Raw genomic sequence first — 12076 nt, 5'->3', positions numbered from 1 at the left:
TAAAGATTTTGTTACACATCCTTAAAGGTAGTCCCTAGAAAAATTCTCATTGGTGCTTGATGTTTACAGTTTGCTTTATGTAGTGCACTGTAGATTGTATAGAAGGTTCTTTGCAGCAGCCTTCTGCCTCAGCTTTATTGCTGTATGCCTATTACTTTCATCTGTATCTTAGGTCTCTTCCCAGCTAGTTTTCTTATCCTTTACCTTGCCATAATTTTCAATTCTCATTGAAGAACAAATCCAGTGGGCAAGTTCTGTGAAGTGTGACTTGTGTATTCTCATTAAACTACTGCTGAATTAGAATTTTAGTCAAATAAACTAAGAAAAGTTATGAATATGATATTAATATGAGTACTACAGTGGAAATTGTGGAATGTAGTATACAGTAAACATTCATTGGTCTAGCATTCCTGTAGGTATAAATGTTTGGTCAAAATGTCCCATTGTTTATTGTTAGTTAAAAAAAAAAGTTGGCCACTGAAAATTTACTATACAGGCAGTCTCAGGTTATCCGAAATTCAGCGCTAAGTTTCGGTTAATAGTGCCTCTGTTAGGCATGTTATGGTGCCATAAATTGCCGATTTTATGGCGCTAGACAAGTGCCATAAAACTGGTTCACCATTAGCCGAGTCTGCCAATAATGGCTTAACATTTGTCTTATTCCATTGTAAATATCAGATGAATCATTTGTATACTTCACTACAGTGATTACTAAAAAAAATTTTTGTTCCTACACACTATACAAACCCTCGGTCCTTTACATAAAGAATTACTTTCAGCGTAGGCTGGAATAAAGCCGTTAAATTTTTGAACAAGGTGGTTAGGCAGCAGCTACTGTCTGGTAGGCAGGTAGGCCGCCTGCCCGGATGTAAACACTACACTTTGCTTTCAGCCGTCTTCCGATGAAGACGTATGTTTGTAAGCTCTTGCTGACTAGCCGTTAATTACAATTTCCATGGTGGGATCTTTAATTTGTTATTTTGAATGAATATGTATATACAGGCAGTCCCCGGGTGACGATGGGGGTTCCATTCTTGTAAGCCGAAAATCGTCGTAAGCCGGAACATTATTAAAAATCCATAGAAAACCTTACTTTTAATGCTTTGGGTGCATTAAAAACTTTGTAAACTGCATTGTTATTGCATTTTTCATCCAAAAATCCTTCAAATATTGATTATTTTGCATTTTTGGAGTCACATTTCTTGTGCCAGATGAGCGTTGTAAGCGACGAAACCCTGGAACATGTCATAAATTGGAAATAATTTCTTATAAATATAATTGAAAAACGTTGTAACCTCAGAACGTTGTAAGCCGGGTACTGCCTGTACAGGCGGCCCTCGGTTAGCAACCCCATTCCCAGCTAACATCCCACATGGTTTCTTACATCTTACCAATGACAAGCTGCTCAGTGGCGGATTTAATGGGGGGAGACTTGGTCACGTGCCTACCCCCATGATATGAATAACAGAACATAGTTTTATTTCAATAAATCATTATTAGTAGTACAACAACAAAAGCAATAACAACAACAACAACTACGTACTATTGTGTGTATATGTGTACATGCATATATAAATATTGATACATATGTACCGTATATGTGTACATGTTACATGTATTATACTATATGATAATCCGAAGTGGGCCCCAAATGAAAGATTTCTAAATCCACTGTTGAAGCTGCTCTCCCTGCATGGGCTGTGGATTATCTTACTGCCCTTATTTACAAAGATGGACCACACATCTTCCCTAAATCAAATGATGTCCAGATGGTGGGCATCTCGCTGGCTTTCTTTTGAATGATCTCTTTCGAGACATCTTTAAGTTTATGGCATGGTTAGCAGAGACAATGTTCCACACAAATATTACTGCTATGTGACTAGAGAGGTTTGAATGCACTGGGTGTCTGTAGGTTGTATGTTATGTCCTGGCATTATACTTCCCCTAGTGGAAAATGAAGGGCCCTTCTATACTGTGATACTGTACACTGCTAGGATGGAGCAGTTATCCTGCATTGTATCCCAAAATAGTCAGGTAAGTGACTTCACTGACTGTCTTTGTAGCTCCAGTGGGATCATAAGAGTAACTCCTTTGAATACTCCCGGCACATGTTTTCCCTGTGTCAAAATCACAATTTTTGAAAGTAAATTGTATTTTTCCAAACTATACAAACCTGATGTCCTTTACATGAGGAATTACTTTCAGTCTAGGCTGGAATACAGCTATTAAATTCTTGAACAAGGTGGTTAGGCAGTAACTACTGTATGGTAGGTGGTAGGGCCCGACGGCCCGGATGTAAATACTCCACTTTGCCTTTTTGGCCCAGGTTCAGATTGAGGTGGCTTGAGGTGGGCATACAAACCCTCGGTCCTTTAACATAAAGAAGACACTGATGGTGGGTGGGAGGAATGTGAATGAGCCGCTAAGTAGATCTGACAGGAGTTCTGCACACCTGGGCTATTCCTCTTAGTCATGAGAGCAAGGAGGAATACCCTGCCTCTGACAACTTGATCGGAGTATAGGAGCTGCATGATCACGAGTCAGACTTCTGGGCTTTTTCGAAATGAGTGAGGAATCGTAACTCATCCGAAAAAGGGCTGAGAAAAATATTTAGAGTCGAAGGCATTAATGCAAAGTTCTGGGAAGGATTTGCATTATTGCCAGTCTCCTTCCTCCCCTTGCTAGAGGGAGGAGCAGGATTGCTTCTATGATTCTGATAAGAAAAATAGAAAGGAAACTCAATGTTCAAGCTTACCGCATCAATTGCCCGACCAGCCAGTGTAAGTTCGAGTCCTATCCTTAACCTGGACTCGCATCCTTCTTACCCTCTAGAACTGCACACCATAGGCGAGATGCAACTTGTCCTCTTGAAGGAGCCATGTAAGCAAACACAACTTGTGAGCATCCACCGTTGGTCCAAGGAAAAGAGGTTCCAAGGACCTGTGGGCAAACCCGAAGGAAGAAACATGAATATGGTTGCAATTAGACCTTATCTAACTTCCGGTCCGACATATTCTTTGGAGTGATGAAATGTACCCAGCCACTGGAGGAAGTATCCAACTGCAGAGAAGTCTCTCACGATCTCAGAAGACTCAGAGAAAAACGTGTCATTAAACACTTCAGCATTGGCAGTCTGCAGTGGATAAAGGCATCGACACTCAATGAAGGGTGTTGATCCTTCATAGTTACAGCAACACACCAATAGGACAAAGTAATGACTGATCTGGATCAACCAATACAAAGTCCACAGCGCAGAAGATCACGAAGGACTCGTACTCGTCAACAGATGCCGACTGATTGTGCTGCCGTGCATCCGAGACGTAGTCACAACGTGACACCCGCCTTTTGAAGGGTTATGCTGAGAACAACCATACAAATCGTCTGTCTTGTTTGCCAACAATGTTGAGAGACGAGAAGATGAGTTCTGGCGATTGCATGTGCACATTAGCAAGAGCCAAGGGCCTTCTAGAGGACCGAGGTCCCTGTGATGGCAAGACACAAGTTGCTCATCAGTAGTTGAATCTCAACCAAGGAGATACAATACTATATTACTAGTGAATGACTAAGGTGAATGTGGACCTATGTCTTCACAGTTGAATCAAGAAGTAAACTCTCATGATTCTGATCATAGAAAAAATCCTGTCGATGACACCAACCAGTGAAGACGGCTTTAATCCCCGTTGTTTTACAGAGGGCTGAAAAAGTTATTCCGCTATTTCATTGCTGCTCGGTGAGAAAGTCAGAGCTTGCAATGAAGGCGGAGAGTCTTTCAGTAATGAAAACACAGGGATTTTACTGCCTGAAGAACTGCTTTTTGTGGGTTGGATCAGGGAGGAAGTTTCTATTTAGTACTTTGGAAGCAGAGCTAGTTGGGTGGGGAACAGTCAAAGTCTTCCGTTATTCATTTAGAATTCGGGGTGAACAAAGAATAACTGAACACCATATGAATTAGGAAATGTTCTATTAGAAGACAAAACTCAAATTGTCTGAAGAAAATGATTCTGCGTCATCGCAGCGGCCAATGGGGCAGGTGTGATGGAACAGAAGACTAGGCTACAGACTTCTGTTATACCATGGGGTAAACAGAAAGATGAAAACGAGTCTAATGAGATATACCTCTTTCTAAAAATTCTCGCAGTGGCAAATGTGGTGCATGAGAGATGGGCATTATGCAAGAATTCCGAACCAATCAAGAGACCTCAGTCTGTGATTGCTGGGCAGATAGATTCTCATCAACAGAGGAGAAAAAATACCAAACAGAAAAGAATCTCAGAAAGTGAGCAGTACTGAGGAAGAGCCATATACCACTCGCTCGACTTGTTATACTGAGTTGCCTGGTAGTGCATCCCATGATGGAATTCGTTCGGCTTGAACCATCGAACGCAAAAAAGATACACTCGAGCATCTGCATTTTTACCGAAATGGGAGGGAAGAAAATCCTTCTGTTTGGTGATAATGCAAATGTTCTGGTGTTGTTGGGAAACAATACCACTAGTTATCTCAAAATCAAAACCGGTAACTCTTGGGAGGCCCAAAAGGCCGTCCTGAGTTCCAGGTTAATCAAGGAAATGTACTATTTGTCTCAGTCACATACCAGAAGAATTAACTTACAGATATGCGCGTACTACTTGGATGATGCAACTGATAACAGAAGCATGTCGCGAGAGAGATATACTATTATATTTGTAGGTTCCTGTAAATCGCACTCCAGCCTAATTCTTCTTCATTCGAGAGACAAGAATATGGACAGGAAACAGACCTCCTTCATTCTCTAATAAAGAGAGGGAAGGTGAAGTTGTCCTGAAGGGAGACTTCTACGGTGATAACAGGTTACCGAAGACAACTAGTTCAAGCTGAACTGGTTTTTTCCAAAACGGTAGCACTGGAGAGGCGTTCAAACCTCTCTGTGCTATCCATCCTGAACAGATTCACATATGTTCGATAAGATCATAAGATTGAATCAAAAACCGTCTCTTGGGTTCAAACTCTGAGGAGTAGACTTCATAGAATTCCTCTTATTTCCTTGTTCATTCCAGTATAACCAGGAAGTAGAGGAAAAAAGAGAGAACGATTGACTGTTCTTGCCAGCTCTTTGAATTTGTGATGTTCTTACTCTGTTAACGAAGCATTCATTTCCAACAACCGTTTCGTTCACGCGAACGGAAGCAAAAGTTGACCGGAGTTAAATGCAATAAAAGCTGGCAAGAACTTGCCATGTCTTGCTACGCATCTATCTTCTCCGTGGTTGAACCTCATGAACAGGAACAGCGATATCAATCTTGGCACCTGGTTGTCACAGGTGCGTCTAAGCCACTAACGCAGCTTGGTCCCTTCTCTCGTCCTGCGCCACTATCATGATGGAGAGAAGACTACCTATCACTGACTGTGGATGTACGAACCCCTTGGGGGTTGTACACTCGGAGAGACCCATATACGAATATACCTGACACAGCCCCAGTTCCATGAGCAGCAACCTCAGAACCAGAGACAGGAGAATGAACCTGGGGCTCCGGAGACACTATATTTTGTAGATAGCGCCCAGGTTCCCGCTCCAAAAGGAGCAGGTGAGCTGAAGAGACAGTCAATTACTTCCTCCCCAGGGAAAGGATGCAGACCCTTAGAAGTCTCGAGGCACGACTTCTTAAATGGCAGAGAATACCTTCCTTATCTTAGGACAGGTTAGGGAGGCTTCAGATGACAAAGATGAAAGATGAATACCCTGTGAAAACTCGCTGCAACAGGGGAAGGGAGGTTGCTATGTCATGGCAAGGAACTGCGCCGACCAAGAGCAGAGAGTTCGTTCATTAGAGTCGAGCATTCGGCTTGGCAGATCTGTCTGGTCAAGCCGAGTCAATTGAGCTGAGCATATCACCTCTACATAACTATGAGTGGTAATTGTCAATGAAGACTATCACTTATTCCCAATTATCTCTCTCTCTCTCTCTCTCTCTCTCTCTCTCTCTCTCTCTCTCTCTCTCTCTCTCTCTCTCTCTCTCTCTCTCTCTCTCTCTCTCTCTCTCTCTCAGTTGACAGTAGATAATATGAAATCTATCTAATTTTACTGTAAATGTGCCATTCTCAAACATAGACACATAAATAACTAAGAGTTGTATTAGTAAAAGTACCGTTTGTTCTTGAAAAGGATTTTGAACCAGAGAAAGAGACGGAATAAAGAATTTCTTAAAAATGAGTTTGAGAAGATTTCTAAAAATTGATCGGTCAGAAGGGGGAAAGAAGAGAGAAATATTTTGTATGTAATCTTCACACACACCTATATTTTTATCAACCATTTCTTTTTTAGGATAATGTATTAAGCTAACTTTTAAATGAAATTACAGTAGCTTTAATTTCATTTAAAAGTTAGCTTAATGCTTAGGGAGCAATGATTAGGGTCATATTTAGTGCTCAAACTCACATAAGTTCGGGGTGTTACTTTAATGGTAAAATTTTGAAAACCTTATTACTTTATTTTAGTGGAAAGAAAAAGAAAAGTAGATTATCTGAAGATGATGTTGTAGATAATACCCTAGCTTAACCAGTAGTCTAATAATTTTTATACCGTATTGCTAAAAATGTTGTTGTGACATTATAACAACATAAAGAGCTAATAGTAAGTTTGATGTAGTTACGTGTTACTTTAATTTGTAACCACTATTTATCTAGTGTACTGATATTCTGCTACTTTTGATGATCTGGTATATATTCAGTCCCCTTAATGTTGGTTTAACAGGCTTTTACTGTGCTTCTTTTTGATTTGCCTCTTAAAGGAAACTGTTATTTTATAACTGAAGGTGTTGCAAATTTAGTATTATAGAGTCATAGAAATTTATTTTAGGGTTGTGTAATAACCGAAAAGTTTATACAATTATGTTTTTCAGGTTTGTATTAAAGACAGAGACAGAACTTACAGCAGCATTGCAGTCATGTTAAAGGAATTGTGCAAGTCTGAAGATCCAACACTAAAAATAACACGTATTTTGCCCCCATCAGATTATGATAATGCCGAGCCACTACTATTAAGTGCAAGTCAAGATAAGAATATTCAGAGTAACAATCAGACTGGTCCAATGGTAAGTGTAAATCATGTATCCTTCTCGTTATTCATTATTTTCTTCTAAACTTGAAATTTTTAAACGGAAGTCACTTAGTTCAGTAAATAGTACACTGAATTTTTAGAAAATAAGTAATCTTTGTTCTGCAATATCATTTTAATAATAGAAGTGGAAAGTCGTTTAGTTTGATGCTTTGTATGAGGAAATCTATATCAAATTGAATCTCTGATGCACAATGAAATTTTGAGGTCAGGAAAAAGAATGTCTCCTTTATAAGCGTAAGGTGTCCTGTCACATATTAAATTTTTTTAAGTGATGGACTCATTTTATGAGAATTCTTTTAGTAAAGGTTTACACGTTCTCCAACACGAGAAACCAGGGTACTCAGCCTGGTTACCTTTTTTAAACTGACTACATCAGAATGTTACATAGTTCTTGAAGTATTGCAGCTGGTTTGGGTAACTATTCATGACTGGAAACTTCTCTTGGCAGTGTCAGTCACCATATTCTTACCTACTCATAGTGAATAAGAAAGGTCCTTTCACTAACTTTCATCAAAAAATCCTTTTACTGGTTATATTATGAGACTCCTAGAACTTGCTTCAAGGATGTTTTCATGAAGGAGACCCTTCTCAACCAAGGACCCCTTAGATATGGCATTCATTACCTGGTTCAAATACAGAAGTCTTCCATGTTGTTATTTTCTTTTTACTTGAAATGGTGTGCATTTGTCCCTATTTATAAGATTTTTGTCTTGGTAAATGGGTGAAGGTATAATGACCTATTCAGGCTGTTCTAAAAACAACAACACTGTACTAAAACTTTAATTAACATTTTATCAAAATTGGTTTTGTACTTTTACCTTAGTGGTCAGTTGTATTAGGGATGCCTGCTTTGTAGTTTTTAATTTTTGATAGAAACTTTCTTGAGTTATCCATCTGAAACATTGAAAGAAAAGGCATCAGAGTTATTCTTATCCTGAAAGTCATGTCTTACACCAATTGAATAGCTCATAGAATTGTAATACCAAATCTATATAAAGTCTCTATAAAGTTCTCTCTCATTATTTCAAGCTTTTATATGGATATGAAAGATGTTTATCAGGTATACCTTACCAGATAAAAATGTTTGATGTACACTGTAGTCTGTGATGTTGGCCTTCATCTGGTAACTGGAACTTTTTAATCCTAACCAGTTTCTCCACTTGATGCTGGAGAGATACCTTTTTATTGCCAGTGAGAACTCCTACACTGGTTTAGGGTACAAGTAATGCTAGGTTTCTCCCAACCTTCAGTTTCAAGATTTTAGAAAAGACTAATATCCTAAGTACCCCTGCCTCCATGACTCCTAGCCACATGTTGTGTAAAGGCCTTTAGAGAGCAACTCCACTACTTGGATCTAAATCATAGTTTGGTCCTAAGTAGTTGTAGGCTTCTTACCTTTTCTCACTCAGTTTACTCTACTTTCAGTGTTAGGATTGACACAAGAATGTATGCAAACATGAACTGACATAGAAAAAAATAAATTCAAATCACAACCAACCCTAATTTGTATTGAGTTCTCCATCACAGTTGTGTTCCCAACCAAGGACAAGGCATAGTTCAGGAGGTTCTTTGAGACAGTAGGTAAGGTAGTGACTTTCCTATTACACCAGTCAGCACCTGTTGGTAAACTTAATGCTGAAGAGATGCATTGCTGTGCTTTGTCATCCTTTCTCTTTCTGTAGGGCAATGTCAGGGTGGTGGGTGAGAGAAGTGTTTTAACAGTTGTGGGGCGCTAATTCATTGCGTAGTGTTGTTTAAGTCCTCTAGGCGTTTGATGGGAGCTCAGTTATTTTGCGACACAAAATGAGTTCAATATTCTTCATCTTCAAGAAGGGCAGTTGTCCCCCCATCTTGTAAAATGATCCTGTTTCCAGCCTAACTTCCACCACCACTTTCGAGGTTTGTCTGGCCCTGCTAGTGAAGGTGAAGGCGATGTTGGTAAAGAATATGCTGAAAGTTGCAGACAACTATTCTCATGATGGAGAGGTCATTGGGTATTTGGAAGTTGGTCATTGACCTCTTCCCATAAAATAAGTTTGTTGAACCCCATTAAAGTTTAAAACCCAACATTGGTGGTGGCTTTCATCAGATTGGATGACTTCAGGTTTTCTGTAGATCTGAAGGATGCAATTTCCAAATACCTATTTTTGGCCTTCCGAGAACTGTCACTTTATCTGCAAAGGGACTATTTTCCAGTTTAAGGCTTTGTTCTTGGACTAGAGATAGTTCATGTTCACACAAGTTTTCACATTGGTTTTTGCCTGGGCCCTTTTACATAAATTAAGCTTTTTGTGCTATCTCAGCAGTTTTTTACTCCTGGTGTGGTTAGAGCTGCAGTTGCTACAATACTGAGATCTCATATTTTGCATGATCTGAAGTGTACGTCTAAGGAGGAAATGAAATACCAGTCTCAGCAGGAACAACCAGCTCAGTTTTTTCAAGTTTTCCCCTGTAACTTATCTACTTTGGAGAAGCTTGTTCCTCACATGCATGTCCACCAGCACACACTTTAGTTGTATGTGAAGTAACACTGGTCACCCTCCATAGATCTTCCCTATCTGCATGTGCCTTCCATCTAAGGAGACAAGTGACCATTTGGTAGATTGACAGCAGGAGCATCAGTGTGGGAGTTCTGTGGAACTCCCCACCTCTGGGGATGTTTCAGGGGTGTTGACATTGGATGACTTTCACCTGCATATCAAGTTTTTTAAATGCAGGCAGCATTGCTAGTACTGAGCATTTCAAAGATAGGTGGTGGGTCATTCAGTGGTGTTGATGAACAACATTACCATACTAGCATATGTCATCAAGCAGTCAGGAAGTCTTCGCCTCCTCAGTTGGCATGGCTGTTGCACAGGTGAGTGGATCGATAATCTATTGGGGGCTGTCATTCATTTTCTTGTAGGGGGAATGTCATGGGCTGTATTGGAGATGCCTGTCAGCATTCTTGGGACCATCTATACTTATATGCTCACCCCTTCAGCCTGATCCATCAGCTGGTCATTTATATATTGATCACTGCAGTACTCATTGGCCCAAGTGGATTTTTTGGTACTCATCATTGTGGCAAAAAGAGAAGAGTTCCCCTGTTGCCCACTCTTCTGGGTCAGCCCCACTTGTTAAGGTACCTCCAGTAAGTGGATTGCTGTGCCATCCTGAAATAGCTTGTTAGTCATCATCAGCTTTGTATCAGGGAAGCTGACCATTTATTATCATGAGAGGGGTCTCTTTCTGGCTGAAGCTACCTCTCACCTACTTGCCATTAGATAACCACTGAGATTTTAGAGGGTCCCATAATTCGTCTTTGTTAAATCAGACTTTGATAGTCTAAGCAATTAGTTTTGTTGGGAATATGATGATTTCATTTGATGTCATCAAAATAAAAAAAGCATTAAATACCTTGTAAGCAGGCTGCAATAACCCATGCCAGCTGTTGCTAGGAATATTCCTTCATTAAAGAATTTTTGCTTGTTTACCTAGCTGAAAATACAGTTAACTTAATAATTTGTTATTTTTGTATATTGTGTGTCTTACAGCATCACACAAAGGTAATACAGTAATTATAATTTTTTGGGGTCAAATAATTGGTTAACAGCCTTGATAGTGCTTTCAAATGTCACACTGTAATGCATGTAAATGTAGAGTCAAGTTTACCTTGCCCTGTCAAACTAACATTGTACATTTCAAATTGTCAATTTTGTAAATTTTTCAGGTTATAAGCATGGATCATTTGACATCATCAGAAAGCAAGATCATTAGGGGCAAATTTTCAAATGTTTATGTTGCTCAGTGGAGTACAAAAGATAACATGGAAGTTGCTGTGAAAGTAAGTACTGCCATACAATAAGGTTCTCCAAGTTTTAATCATCTATTTATAAATAGTTTTAAGTTTTCCTGAGGTTGCTGCTTTTGATTGTTTTAATTTATTTTTGTGAGTGTCTTACTCATAGTACCTCGTTGAAAGGAATATTTCCATTTCCTACTTGCCAGAATAGATATGAAATAGATCTTTTGGTCATTCCGAATAATTTAGGCTTCTCAAAATGAGAGTGGTTGCTGTGTGAATAAGTAAATCATTTCCAAGAGGTTGGCAATTAGTTGGCAATGGCAAAAGTCTCATTACAGTATGTACGTTAATGTAAGCTTGCACCAAAGATAATTGCTGACTGCCATTAGTTACGGTGCTCAGAACACATAGGATAATGGAAGGAACTCACTTCATGTCCAACCTCATGAAGAGAAAAGCAGAAATAAAAATTATATTGTTCATATGTGGAACAAACCTTTGGTATTGACAATGAGATATGTATTTCCAATCGCAACTGGCAAACCAGTTAATACAATCGGAGATTGTAAGCAAGGAATCTGGTCATATGGAGAGCGCGATGTCTCACCCAGCATCCTCTCGGTCCATGACGTCAGTAGTAACAGCCGCTCACCCTCGTGTCACTGTGACATCATCGTTTCATGTTATGATGCCATCTTCCGTGCTTGTTGATCCATCAGAGGCCTTGTTTCAGGCGGTCTTCAGGCGGCTGGACTCTGTTTTGGATGAGAAGTTATCGGCGTTCGCTGTGAAGGAGACTGTACAGAAGCGGAAGGCCTCACCTCCTCCCCCTGCCGCAAAGAGGTCTCATGGAGAAGAAGTGTCTTCTTTGTCTTCATCGTCGTCTTCATCTTCATCTCACACTACTTCAATTCATCGTCATCACATCAGACGTTGGAGAGTTAAGGACTTTGTAATTTCTCCTTCTCTGAGCAGAGGGAATGGTTCGCCTTCTCTTCCTTGTGTCCATGTTTCTTCTCTCGTCCGTGATTGTCCTGCCAAGAGAAGCTCTTCTCCTATCCCTACATCTCGTACTAACGGTCGAGATTCTGGCAGGAGTTCCTGCAGGAAGGGGCCTTACTCGTCGTCTCTACAGTGAGTTGAGAGATGTCTTTTTGTTGTAATTTATGCCAATCAAACACATTTTCAGATTA

The 12076-nt window shown here is 39.9% G+C and overlaps 2 protein-coding genes across 4 annotated transcripts in view; both read left to right on the top strand.

Annotated features, from left to right (window-relative positions):
- The window catches only part of LOC135227039 (tyrosine-protein kinase hopscotch-like), a 185140-nt gene that overhangs the window by 45004 nt on the left and 128060 nt on the right, over positions 1-12076 (top strand). The gene's annotated exons all lie outside the window — the stretch shown is intronic.
- The window catches only part of LOC135226912 (tyrosine-protein kinase hopscotch-like), a 32555-nt gene that overhangs the window by 4882 nt on the left and 15597 nt on the right, over positions 1-12076 (top strand). Inside the window, exons 5-6 of the mRNA XM_064266595.1 lie at positions 6879-7070; positions 10809-10922. Of these exons, the coding sequence (XP_064122665.1) occupies positions 6879-7070; positions 10809-10922 (306 nt within the window). The remainder of the gene's footprint in view (positions 1-6878; positions 7071-10808; positions 10923-12076) is intronic.

The sequence above is a fragment of the Macrobrachium nipponense genome, chromosome 15, assembly GCF_015104395.2.
Source record: "Macrobrachium nipponense isolate FS-2020 chromosome 15, ASM1510439v2, whole genome shotgun sequence".
Taxonomy (NCBI): domain Eukaryota; kingdom Metazoa; phylum Arthropoda; class Malacostraca; order Decapoda; family Palaemonidae; genus Macrobrachium; species Macrobrachium nipponense.
Note: the sequence above shows the minus strand (reverse complement) of the source record. Positions and strands in the feature narration are given on the sequence as shown.